Source organism: Taudactylus pleione, unplaced genomic scaffold (genome assembly GCF_031769625.1).
Source record: "Taudactylus pleione unplaced genomic scaffold, aTauple2 ptg002315l, whole genome shotgun sequence".
NCBI lineage: Eukaryota > Metazoa > Chordata > Amphibia > Anura > Myobatrachidae > Taudactylus > Taudactylus pleione.
In genome coordinates, this window is record NW_028286706.1 from 29,671 (window position 1) to 42,260 (window position 12,590).

Below are 12,590 nucleotides of genomic sequence, written 5' to 3' on the forward strand. Positions count from 1 at the left end.
TCCCAGTATAAGTACAGGCGCTATGGTGAAGGAGGCTAGCTCATATACTGAGGTTGTATAATGTCCCAGTCTAAGTACAGGCACTCTGGTGAGGGAGGCTAGCTCATATACTGAGGCTGTATAATGTCCCAGTCTAAGTACAGGCACTCTGGTGAAGGAGGCTAGCTCATATACTGAGGCTGTATAATGTCCCAGTCTAAGTACAGGCATGTTGGTGAGGGAGGCTAGCTCATATACTGAGGCTGTATAATGTCCCAGTCTAAGTACAGGCACTCTGGTGAGGGAGGCTAGCTCATATACTGAGGCTGTATAATGTCCCAGTCTAAGTACAGGCACTCTGGTGATGGAGGCTAGCTCATATACTGAGGCTGTATAATGTCCCAGTCTAAGTACAGGCACTCTGGTGAGGGAGGCTAGCTCATATACTGAGGCTGTATAATGTCCCAGTCTAAGTACAGGCACATTGGTGAGGGAGGCTAGCTCATATACTGAGGCAGTATAATGTCCCAGTCTAAGTACAGGCACTCTGGTGAAGGAGGCTAGCTCATATACTGAGGCTGTATAATGTCCCAGTCTAAGTACAGGCACGTTAGTGAGGGAGGCTAGCTCATATACTGAGGCTGTATAATGTCCCAGTCTAAGTACAGGCACGTTGGTGAGGGAGGCTAGCTCATATACTGAGGCTGTATAATGTCACAGTCTAAGTACAGGCACGTTGGTGAAGGAGGCTAGCTCATATATTGAGGCTGTATAATGTCCCAGTCTAAGTACAGGCACTATGGTGAAGGAGGCTAGCTCATATACTGAGGCTGTATAATGTCCCAGTATAAGTACAGGTACTCTGGTGAGGGAGGCTAGCTCATATACTGAGGCTGTATAATGTCCCAGTCTAAGTACAGGCACTATGGTGAAGGAGGCTAGCTCATACACTGAGGCTGTATAATGTCCCAGTCTAAGTACAGGCACTATGGTGAGGGAGGCTAGCTCATATACTGAGGCTGTATAATGTCCCAGTATAAGTACAGGCACTCTGGTGAGGGAGGCTAGCTCATATACTGAGTCTTTATAATGTCCCAGTCTATGTACAGGCACTATGGTGAGGGAGGCTAGCACATATACTGAGGCTGTATAATGTCCCAGTATAAGTACAGGCACTCTGGTGATGGAGGCTAGCTCATATACTGAGGCTGTATAATGTCCCAGTCTAAGTACAGGCACTATGGTGAAGGAGGCTAGCTCAGATACTGTGGCTGTATAATGTCCCGGTCTAAGTACAGGCACTCTGGTGATGGAGGCTAGCTCATATACTGAGGCTGTGTAATGTCCCAGTCTAAGTACAGGCACTATGGTGAGGGAGGCTAGCTCATATACTGAGGCTGTATAATGTCCCAGTCTAAGTACAGACACTCTGGTGATGGAGGCTAGCTCATATACTGAGGCTGTATAATGTCCCAGTATAAGTACAGGCACTATGGTGAAGGAGGCTAGCTCATATACTGAGGCTGTATAATGTCCCAGTATAAGTACAGGCACTATGGTGAAGGAGGCTAGCTCATATACTGAGGCTGTATAATGTCCCAGTCTAAGTACAGGCACTCTGGTGAAGGAGGCTAGCTCATATACTGAGGCTGTATAATGTCCCAGTATAAGTACAGACACTATGGTGAAGGAGGCTAGCTCATATACTGAGGCTGTATAATGTCCCAGTATAAGTACAGGCACGTTGGTGAGGGAGGCTAGCTCATATACTGAGGCTGTATAATGTCCCAGTCTAAGTACAGGCACTCTGGTGAGGGAGGCTAGCTCATATACTGAGGCTGTATAATGTCCCAGTCTAAGTACAGGCACTATGGTGATGGAGGCTAGCTCATATACTGAGGCTGTATAATGTCCCAGTATAAGTACAGGTACCCTGGTGATGGAGGCTAGCTCATATACTGAGGCTGTATAATGTCCCAGTATAAGTACAGGCATGTTGGTGAGGGAGGCTAGCTCATATACTGAGGCTGTATAATGTCCCAGTCTAAGTACAGGCACTATGGTGAAGGAGGCTAGCTCTTATACTGAGGCTGTATAATGTCCCAGTCTAAGTACACGCATGTTGGTGAAGGAGGCTAGCTCATATACTGAGGCTGTATAATGTCCCAGTCTAAGTACAGGCACTATGGTGAGGGAGGCTAGCTCAAATACTGAGGCTGTATAATGTCCCAGTATAAGTACAGGCACTATGGTGAGGGAGGCTAGCTCATATACTGAGGCTGTATAATGTCCCAGTCTAAGTACAGGCACGTTGGTGAGGGAGGCTAGCTCATATACTGAGGTTGTATAATGTCCCAGTCTAAGTACAGGCACTCTGGTGAGGGAGGCTAGCTCATATACTGAGGCTGTATAATGTCCCAGTCTAAGTACAGGCACTCTGGTGAAGGAGGCTAGCTCATATACTGAGGCTGTATAATGTCCCAGTCTAAGTAAAGGCATGTTGGTGAGGGAGGCTAGCTCATATGCTGAGGCTGTATAATGTCCCAGTCTAAGTACAGGCACTCTGGTGAGGGAGGCTAGCTCATATACTGAGGCTGTATAATGTCCCAGTCTAAGTACAGGCACTCTGGTGAAGGAGGCTAGCTCATATACTGAGGCTGTATAATGTCCCAGTATAAGTACAGGCACTATGGTGAGGGAGGCTAGCTCATATACTGAGGCTGTATAATGTCGCAGTATAAGTACAGGCACTCTGGTGAGGGAGGTTAGCTCTTATACTGAGGCTGTATAATGTCCCAGTATAAGTACAGGCACTATGGTGAAGGAGGCTAGCTCATATACTGAGGTTGTATAATGTCCCAGTCTAAGTACAGGCACTCTGGTGAGGGAGGCTAGCTCATATACTGAGGCTGTATAATGTCCCAGTCTAAGTACAGGCACTCTGGTGAAGGAGGCTAGCTCATATACTGAGGCTGTATAATGTCCCAGTCTAAGTACAGGCATGTTGGTGAGGGAGGCTAGCTCATATACTGAGGCTGTATAATGTCCCAGTCTAAGTACAGGCACTCTGGTGAGGGAGGCTAGCTCATATACTGAGGCTGTATAATGTCCCAGTCTAAGTACAGGCACTCTGGTGAAGGAGGCTAGCTCATATACTGAGGCTGTATAATGTCCCAGTCTAAGTACAGGCATGTTGGTGAGGGAGGCTAGCTCATATACTGAGGCTGTATAATGTCCCAGTCTAAGTACAGGCACTATGGTGAGGGAGGCTAGCTCATATACTGAGGCTGTATAATGTCCCAGTCTAAGTACAGGCACTCTGGTGAAGGAGGCTAGCTCATATACTGAGGCTGTATAATGTCCCAGTCTAAGTACAGGCACTATGGTGAGGGAGGCTAGCTCATATACTGAGGCTGTATAATGTCCCAGTCTAAGTACAGGCACTCTGGTGAAGGAGGCTAGCTCATATACTGAGGCTGTATAATGTCCCAGTCTAAGTACAGGCACTATGGTGAAGGAGGCTAGCTCATATACTGAGGCTGTATAATGTCCCAGTCTAAGTACAGGCACTCTGGTGAGGGAGGCTAGCTCATATAATGAGGCTGTATAATGTCCCAGTCTAAGTACAGGCACATTGGTGAGGGAGGCTAGCTCATATACTGAGGCTGTATAATGTCCCAGTCTAAGAACAGGCACGTTGGTGAGGGAGGCTAGCTCATATACTGAGGCTGTATAATGTCCCAGTCTAAGTACAGGCACTCTGGTGAAGGAGGCTAGCTCATATACTGAGGCTGTATAATGTCCCAGTCTAAGTACAGACACGTTGGTGAGGGAGGCTAGCTCATATACTGAGGCTGTATAATGTCCCAGTCTATGTACAGGCACTATGGTGAGGGAGGCTAGCTCATATACTGAGGCTGTATAATGTCCCAGTCTAAGTACAGGCACTCTGGTGAGGGAGGCTAGCTCATATACTGAGGCTGTATAATGTCCCAGTCTAAGTACAGGCATGTTGGTGAGGGAGGCTAGCTCATATACTGAGGCTGTATAATGTCCCAGTCTAAGTACAGGCACTCTGGTGAGGGAGGCTAGCTCATATACTGAGGCTGTATAATGTCCCAGTCTAAGTACAGGCACATTGATGAGGGAGGCTAGCTCATATACTGAGGCTGTATAATGTCCCAGTCTAAGTACAGGCACGTTGGTGAGGGAGGCTAGCTCATATACTGAGGCTGTATAATGTCCCAGTCTAAGTACAGGCACGTTGGTGAGGGAGGCTAGCTCATATACTGAGGTTGTATAATGTCCCAGTCTAAGTACAGGCACTCTGGTGAGGGAGGCTAGCTCATATACTGAGGCTGTATAATGTCCCAGTCTAAGTACAGGCACTCTGGTGAAGGAGGCTAGCTCATATACTGAGGCTGTATAATGTCCCAGTCTAAGTACAGGCATGTTGGTGAGGGAGGCTAGCTCATATGCTGAGGCTGTATAATGTCCCAGTCTAAGTACAGGCACTCTGGTGAGGGAGGCTAGCTCATATACTGAGGCTGTATAATGTCCCAGTCTAAGTACAGGCACTCTGGTGAAGGAGGCTAGCTCATATACTGAGGCTGTATAATGTCCCAGTATAAGTACAGGCACTATGGTGAGGGAGGCTAGCTCATATACTGAGGCTGTATAATGTCGCAGTATAAGTACAGGCACTCTGGTGAGGGAGGTTAGCTCTTTTACTGAGGCTGTATAATGTCCCAGTATAAGTACAGGCGCTATGGTGAAGGAGGCTAGCTCATATACTGAGGTTGTATAATGTCCCAGTCTAAGTACAGGCACTCTGGTGAGGGAGGCTAGCTCATATACTGAGGCTGTATAATGTCCCAGTCTAAGTACAGGCACTCTGGTGAAGGAGGCTAGCTCATATACTGAGGCTGTATAATGTCCCAGTCTAAGTACAGGCATGTTGGTGAGGGAGGCTAGCTCATATACTGAGGCTGTATAATGTCCCAGTCTAAGTACAGGCACTCTGGTGAGGGAGGCTAGCTCATATACTGAGGCTGTATAATGTCCCAGTCTAAGTACAGGCACTCTGGTGATGGAGGCTAGCTCATATACTGAGGCTGTATAATGTCCCAGTCTAAGTACAGGCACTCTGGTGAGGGAGGCTAGCTCATATACTGAGGCTGTATAATGTCCCAGTCTAAGTACAGGCACATTGGTGAGGGAGGCTAGCTCATATACTGAGGCAGTATAATGTCCCAGTCTAAGTACAGGCACTCTGGTGAAGGAGGCTAGCTCATATACTGAGGCTGTATAATGTCCCAGTCTAAGTACAGGCACGTTGGTGAGGGAGGCTAGCTCATATACTGAGGCTGTATAATGTCCCAGTCTAAGTACAGGCACGTTGGTGAGGGAGGCTAGCTCATATACTGAGGCTGTATAATGTCCCAGTCTAAGTACAGGCACTCTGGTGAAGGAGGCTAGCTCATATACTGAGGCTGTATAATGTCCCAGTCTAAGTACAGGCATGTTGGTGAGGGAGGCTAGCTCATATGCTGAGGCTGTATAATGTCCCAGTCTAAGTACAGGCACTCTGGTGAAGGAGGCTAGCTCATATACTGAGGCTGTATAATGTCCCAGTCTAAGTACAGGCACTCTGGTGAAGGAGGCTAGCTCATATACTGAGGCTGTATAATGTCCCAGTATAAGTACAGGCACTATGGTGAGGGAGGCTAGCTCATATACTGAGGCTGTATAATGTCGCAGTATAAGTACAGGCACTCTGGTGAGGGAGGTTAGCTCTTTTACTGAGGCTGTATAATGTCCCAGTATAAGTACAGGCACTATGGTGAAGGAGGCTAGCTCATATACTGAGGTTGTATAATGTCCCAGTCTAAGTACAGGCACTCTGGTGAGGGAGGCTAGCTCATATACTGAGGCTGTGTAATGTCCCAGTCTAAGTACAGGCACTCTGGTGAAGGAGGCTAGCTCATATACCGAGGCTGTATAATGTCACAGTCTAAGTACAGGCATGTTGGTGAGGGAGGCTAGCTCATATACTGAGGCTGTATAATGTCCCAGTCTAAGTACAGGCACTATGGTGAGGGAGGCTAACTCATATACTGAGGCTGTATAATGTCCCAGTCTAAGTACAGGCACTCTGGTGAAGGAGGCTAGCTCATATACTGAGGCTGTATAATGTCCCAGTCTAAGTACAGGCATGTTGGTGAGGGAGGCTAGCTCATATGCTGAGGCTGTATAATGTCCCAGTCTAAGTACAGGCACTCTGGTGAGGGAGGCTAGCTCATATACTGAGGCTGTATAATGTCCCAGTCTAAGTACAGGCACTCTGGTGAAGGAGGCTAGCTCATATACTGAGGCTGTATAATGTCCCAGTATAAGTACAGGCACTATGGTGAGGGAGGCTAGCTCATATACTGAGGCTGTATAATGTCGCAGTATAAGTACAGGCACTCTGGTGAGGGAGGTTAGCTCTTTTACTGAGGCTGTATAATGTCCCAGTATAAGTACAGGCACTATGGTGAAGGAGGCTAGCTCATATACTGAGGTTGTATAATGTCCCAGTCTAAGTACAGGCACTCTGGTGAGGGAGGCTAGCTCATATACTGAGGCTGTGTAATGTCCCAGTCTAAGTACAGGCACTCTGGTGAAGGAGGCTAGCTCATATACCGAGGCTGTATAATGTCACAGTCTAAGTACAGGCATGTTGGTGAGGGAGGCTAGCTCATATACTGAGGCTGTATAATGTCCCAGTCTAAGTACAGGCACTATGGTGAGGGAGGCTAGCTCATATACTGAGGCTGTATAATGTCCCAGTCTAAGTACAGGCACTCTGGTGAAGGAGGCTAGCTCATATACTGAGGCTGTATAATGTCCCAGTCTAAGTACAGGCACTATGGTGAGGGAGGCTAGCTCATATACTGAGGCTGTATAATGTCCCTGTCTAAGTACAGGCACTCTGGTGAAGGAGGCTAGCTCATATACTGAGGCTGTATAATGTCCCAGTCTAAGTACAGGCACTATGTTGAGGGAGGCTAGCTCATATACTGAGGCTGTGTAATGTCCCAGTCTAAGTACAGGCACTCTGGTGAAGGAGGCTAGCTCATATACCGAGGCTGTATAATGTCACAGTCTAAGTACAGGCATGTTGGTGAGGGAGGCTAGCTCATATACTGAGGCTGTATAATGTCCCAGTCTAAGTACAGGCACTATGGTGAGGGAGGCTAGCTCATATACTGAGGCTGTATAATGTCCCAGTCTAAGTACAGGCACTCTGGTGAAGGAGGCTAGCTCATATACTGAGGCTGTATAATGTCCCAGTCTAAGTACAGGCACTATGGTGAGGGAGGCTAGCTCATATACTGAGGCTGTATAATGTCCCTGTCTAAGTACAGGCACTCTGGTGAAGGAGGCTAGCTCATATACTGAGGCTGTATAATGTCCCAGTCTAAGTACAGGCACTATGTTGAGGGAGGCTAGCTCATATACTGAGGCTGTATAATGTCCCAGTATAAGTACAGGCACTCTGGTGAAGGAGGCTAGCTCATATACTGAGGCTGTATAATGTCCCAGTCTAAGTACAGGCACTATGGTGAGGGAGGCTAGCTCATATACTGAGGCTGTATAATGTCCCAGTATAAGTACAGGCACTCTGGTGAGGGAGGCTAGCTCATATACTGAGGCTGTATAATGTCCCAGTATAAGTACAGGCACTCTGGTGAAGGAGGCTAGCTCATATACTGAGGCTGTATAATGTCCCAGTCTAAGTACAGGCACTATGGTGAGGGAGGCTAGCTCATATACTGAGGCTGTATAATGTCCCAGTATAAGTACAGGCACTCTGGTGAGGGAGGCTAGCTCATATACTGAGGCTGTATAATGTCCCAGTCTAAGTACAGGCACTATGGTGAAGGAGGCTAGCTCATATACTGAGGCTGTATAATGTCCCAGTCTAAGTACAGGCACTCTGGTGAGGGAGGCTAGCTCATATACTGAGGCTGTATAATGCATTCTATTATTATTGCTTTGTGAATAATACATATTTGATGGTAAAAAGTTACACGAATATATGCTTGCCGCTACAGAGTCACTTGCATGGCGCGACTGGAAGGGCTGTTTAACATGGAAGATGTATGAGGACAGGTGTATTATCTTATGTACTGTGTAAGGCGCTGCGGAACAATTGTGGTGCCATATAAATAAAGTATAATAATAGTACATATAACATCCTTTATAATATCACATAATAATTTAGCATTACAATGTTCCTAAACTTCAGTTCTCCGTACAGACATCTATGCAGAGAGAATGTGGCCCCTGAGCCTCTCACTTTACCTTTTGGGCCCTTAATCAGTTTGATTTCAATGATTTTCTCGGATGCTGGTTTCCTGCGCATCACGTAGAGACGGACGATGGAGCCGGCGTCCTTCAGAGCCTCCACCGCTGTGCTGTGCGTCACCTCGCGTACATCTACCTCATTCACAAACAGGATACTGTCGTTCACCCTGAGAGAGGGGGTGTAGGGAGGCACCAGAGGAGCGGGGGGGGCATGCATTGGGGAGGGGGGTGACACATAGTAGAGAGTGGAGGCAAGTGAAAAGAATTAAGGAGGAGATAGATAAGGAGAAGTGTCATAAACATGAAGGTAACCTGCAGCATTGTCTATAGGTGTATTGTGTATAGGTGCATTGTCTATAGGTGTATTGTGTATAGGTGCATTGTCTATAGGTGTATTGTGTATAGGTGCATTGTCTATAGGTGCATTGTCTATAGGTGCATTTTCTACAGGTGCGTTGTCTATAGGTGCGTTGTCTATAGGTGCATTTTCTATAGGTGCATTGTGTATGGGTGCATTGTCTATAGGTGCATTGTCTATAGGTGCGTTGTCTATAGGCGCGTTGTCTATAGGCGCGTTGTCTATAGGTGAGTTGTCTATAGGTGCGTTGTCTATAGGTGCATTGTGTATAGGTGCATTGTCTATAGGTGCATTTTCTATAGGTGCATTGTCTATAGGTGCATTTTCTATAGGTGCGTTGTCTATAGGTGCATTTTCTATAGGTGCATTGTGTATAGGTGCATTGTGTATAGGTGCATTGTCTATAGGTGCGTTGTCTATAGGTGCGTTGTCTATAGGTGCGTTGTCTATAGGTGCATTGTGTATAGGTGCATTGTGTATAGGTGCGTTGTCTATAGGTGCGTTGTCTATAGGTGCGTTGTCTATAGGTGCGTTGTCTATAGGTGCATTGTGTATAGGTGCATTGTGTATAGGTGCATTGTCTATAGGTGCATTGTGTATGTTGCTCTGAGCATTCATACAATAGTCAGTTATAGCTATAGATACATTCCCTGTCATTATCTACAGACATAACCAGGTAGATAAATCCCCACTTACTATCTGCTTCCTGGGGTGATAGAAGCCAATAAGGGTTATTATTACCTGGGCACCAGCGGTGGTGAGGTCAGGTGTCCAGCTAATGTCTATCATGGATCTGATCTGATTCCACATAAACATCTGAGCAAATGGGAGGGGTCAGGACTGGAATTACTATACAGTAATAATGAGAGAGGGAGGAGTCAAGATTCTTAACCGATTTGCCCCTGGTGTGGGTGTGCTGTGATGGGGTATACTTGGGGTGGGTGTGCTGTGATGGGGTGTGCTGTGGGAGGGTGTGCCATGGGTGGGTGTGTTGTGATGGGGTGTGCTGTGGGAAGGTGTGTTGTGATACGGTGTACTCTGGGTGGGTGTGCTGTGGGAGGGTGTGCCATGGGTGGGTATGTTGTGATGGGGTTTAATTTGGGTGGGTGTGCTGTGATGGGGTGTACTTTGGGTGGGTGTGCTGTGATGGGGTGTACTTTGGGTGGGTGTGCTGTGATGGGGTGTACTTTGGGTGGGTGTGCTGTGATGGGGTGTACTTTGGGTGGGTATGCTGTGGGAGAGTGTGCCATGGGTGGGTGTGTTGAGATGGGGGGTACTCTGTGCTATAGTGTAAAGAAACAGTTCAAGTTGTTTTTTTTTAAATGGCATGGGGACCACCCAGAGAAATATAACCAGCACCAGACTTTTAATTCGTTGGGTTCTGGAAAAATAGGGGAAAAGTTTCGCCCATATGGAGTTCCCCCATATTTCCTGTAACCAGCCGGGGAGTAGTGCCATAGCAGAGGGACACACATAATGGGGTCTCCCCAGCAAAAGCATTCACCAGGCACATACTAGTCATCTCAGCCCTGGGACTCCCCCATAAAAAGAGACTGCATTTATTACATGTGTCCTGAGAGGGAGAGGACACCGGGACTGTCTGTATTACATGTGTCCTGAGAGTGAGGGGGCACCGGGACTGTCTGTAATACATGTGTCCTGAGAGTGAGGGGACACCGGGACTGTCTGTAATACATGTGTCCTGAGAGTGAGGGGACACCGGGACTGTCTGTATTACATGTGTCCTGAAAGTGAGGAGAAACCGGGACTGACTGTATTACATGTGTCCTGAGAGTGAGGAAAACCGGGACTGTCTGTATTACATGTGTCCTGAGAGTGAGGGGACACTGGGACTGTCTGTATTACATGTGTAATGAGAGTGAGGAGACACCGGGACTGTCGGTATTACATGTGTCCTGAGAGTGAGGGGACACCGGAACTGTCTGTATTACATGTGTCCTGAGAGTGAGGGGACACCGGGACTGTCTGTAATACATGTGTCCTGAGAGTGAGGGGACACCGGGACTGTCTGTATTACATGTGTCCTGAGAGTGAGGGGACAACGGGACTGTCTGTATTACATGTGTCCTGAGAGTGAGGGGACACCGGGACTGTCTGTATTACATGTGTACTGAGAGTGAGGGGACACCAGGACTGTCTGTATTACATGTATCCTGAGAGTGAGGGGACACCGGGACTGTCTGTATTACATGTGTCCTGAGAGTGAGGGGACACCGGGACTGTCTGTATTACATGTGTACTGAGAGTGAGGGGACACCGGGACTGTCTGTATTACATGTGTCCTGAGAGTGAGGGGACACCGGGACTGTCTGTATTACATGTGTCCTGAGAGTGAGGGGACACCGGGACTGTCTGTATTACATGTGTCCTGAGAGTGAGGGGACACCGGGACTGTCTGTATTACATGTGTCCTGAGAGTGAGGAAAACCGGGACTGTCTGTAATACATGTGTCCTGAGAGTGAGGGGACACTGGGACTGTCTGTATTACATGTGTAATGAGAGTGAGGAGACACCGGGACTGTCGGTATTACATGTGTCCTGAGAGTGAGGGGACACCGGAACTGTCTGTATTACATGTGTCCTGAGAGTGAGGGGACACCGGGACTGTCTGTAATACATGTGTCCTGAGAGTGAGGGGACACCGGGACTGTCTGTATTACATGTGTCCTGAAAGTGAGGAGAAACCGGGACTGACTGTATTACATGTGTCCTGAGAGTGAGGAAAACCGGGACTGTCTGTATTACATGTGTCCTGAGAGTGAGGGGACACTGGGACTGTCTGTATTACATGTGTAATGAGAGTGAGGAGACACCGGGACTGTCGGTATTACATGTGTCCTGAGAGTGAGGGGACACCGGAACTGTCTGTATTACATGTGTCCTGAGAGTGAGGGGACACCGGGACTGTCTGTAATACATGTGTCCTGAGAGTGAGGGGACACCGGGACTGTCTGTATTACATGTGTCCTGAGAGTGAGGGGACAACGGGACTGTCTGTATTACATGTGTCCTGAGAGTGAGGGGACACCGGGACTGTCTGTATTACATGTGTACTGAGAGTGAGGGGACACCAGGACTGTCTGTATTACATGTATCCTGAGAGTGAGGGGACACCGGGACTGTCTGTATTACATGTGTCCTGAGAGTGAGGGGACACCGGGACTGTCTGTATTACATGTGTACTGAGAGTGAGGGGACACCGGGACTGTCTGTATTACATGTGTCCTGAGAGTGAGGGGACACCGGGACTGTCTGTATTACATGTGTCCTGAGAGTGAGGGGACACCGGGACTGTCTGTATTACATGTGTCCTGAGAGTGAGGGGACACCGGGACTGTCTGTATTACATGTGTCCTGAGAGTGAGGAAAACCGGGACTGTCTGTAATACATGTGTCCTGAGAGTGAGGGGACACTGGGACTGTCTGTATTACATGTGTAATGAGAGTGAGGAGACACCGGGACTGTCGGTATTACATGTGTCCTGAGAGTGAGGGGACACCGGAACTGTCTGTATTACATGTGTCCTGAGAGTGAGGGGACACCGGGACTGTCTGTAATACATGTGTCCTGAGAGTGAGGGGACACCGGGACTGTCTGTATTACATGTGTCCTGAGAGTGAGGGGACAACGGGACTGTCTGTATTACATGTGTCCTGAGAGTGAGGGGACACCGGGACTGTCTGTATTACATGTGTACTGAGAGTGAGGGGACACCAGGACTGTCTGTATTACATGTATCCTGAGAGTGAGGGGACACCGGGACTGTCTGTATTACATGTGTCCTGAGAGTGAGGGGACACCGGGACTGTCTGTATTACATGTGTACTGAGAGTGAGGGGACACCGGGACTGTCTGTATTACATGTGTCCTGAGAGTGA

At 47.8% G+C, this 12,590-nt stretch overlaps 1 protein-coding gene across 1 annotated transcript in view; it reads right to left on the minus strand.

Annotated features, from left to right (window-relative positions):
* Positions 1-8,328: 8,328 nt before the first annotated feature.
* LOC148431383 (disks large homolog 4-like) overlaps positions 8,329-12,590 on the minus strand; it is a gene marked incomplete at its 3' end in the record, with an annotated part of 136,258 nt that continues 131,996 nt past the window's right edge. The window contains exon 5 of the mRNA XM_088466036.1: positions 8,329-8,498. Within this exon, the coding sequence (XP_088322162.1) occupies positions 8,329-8,498 (170 nt within the window). The remainder of the gene's footprint in view (positions 8,499-12,590) is intronic.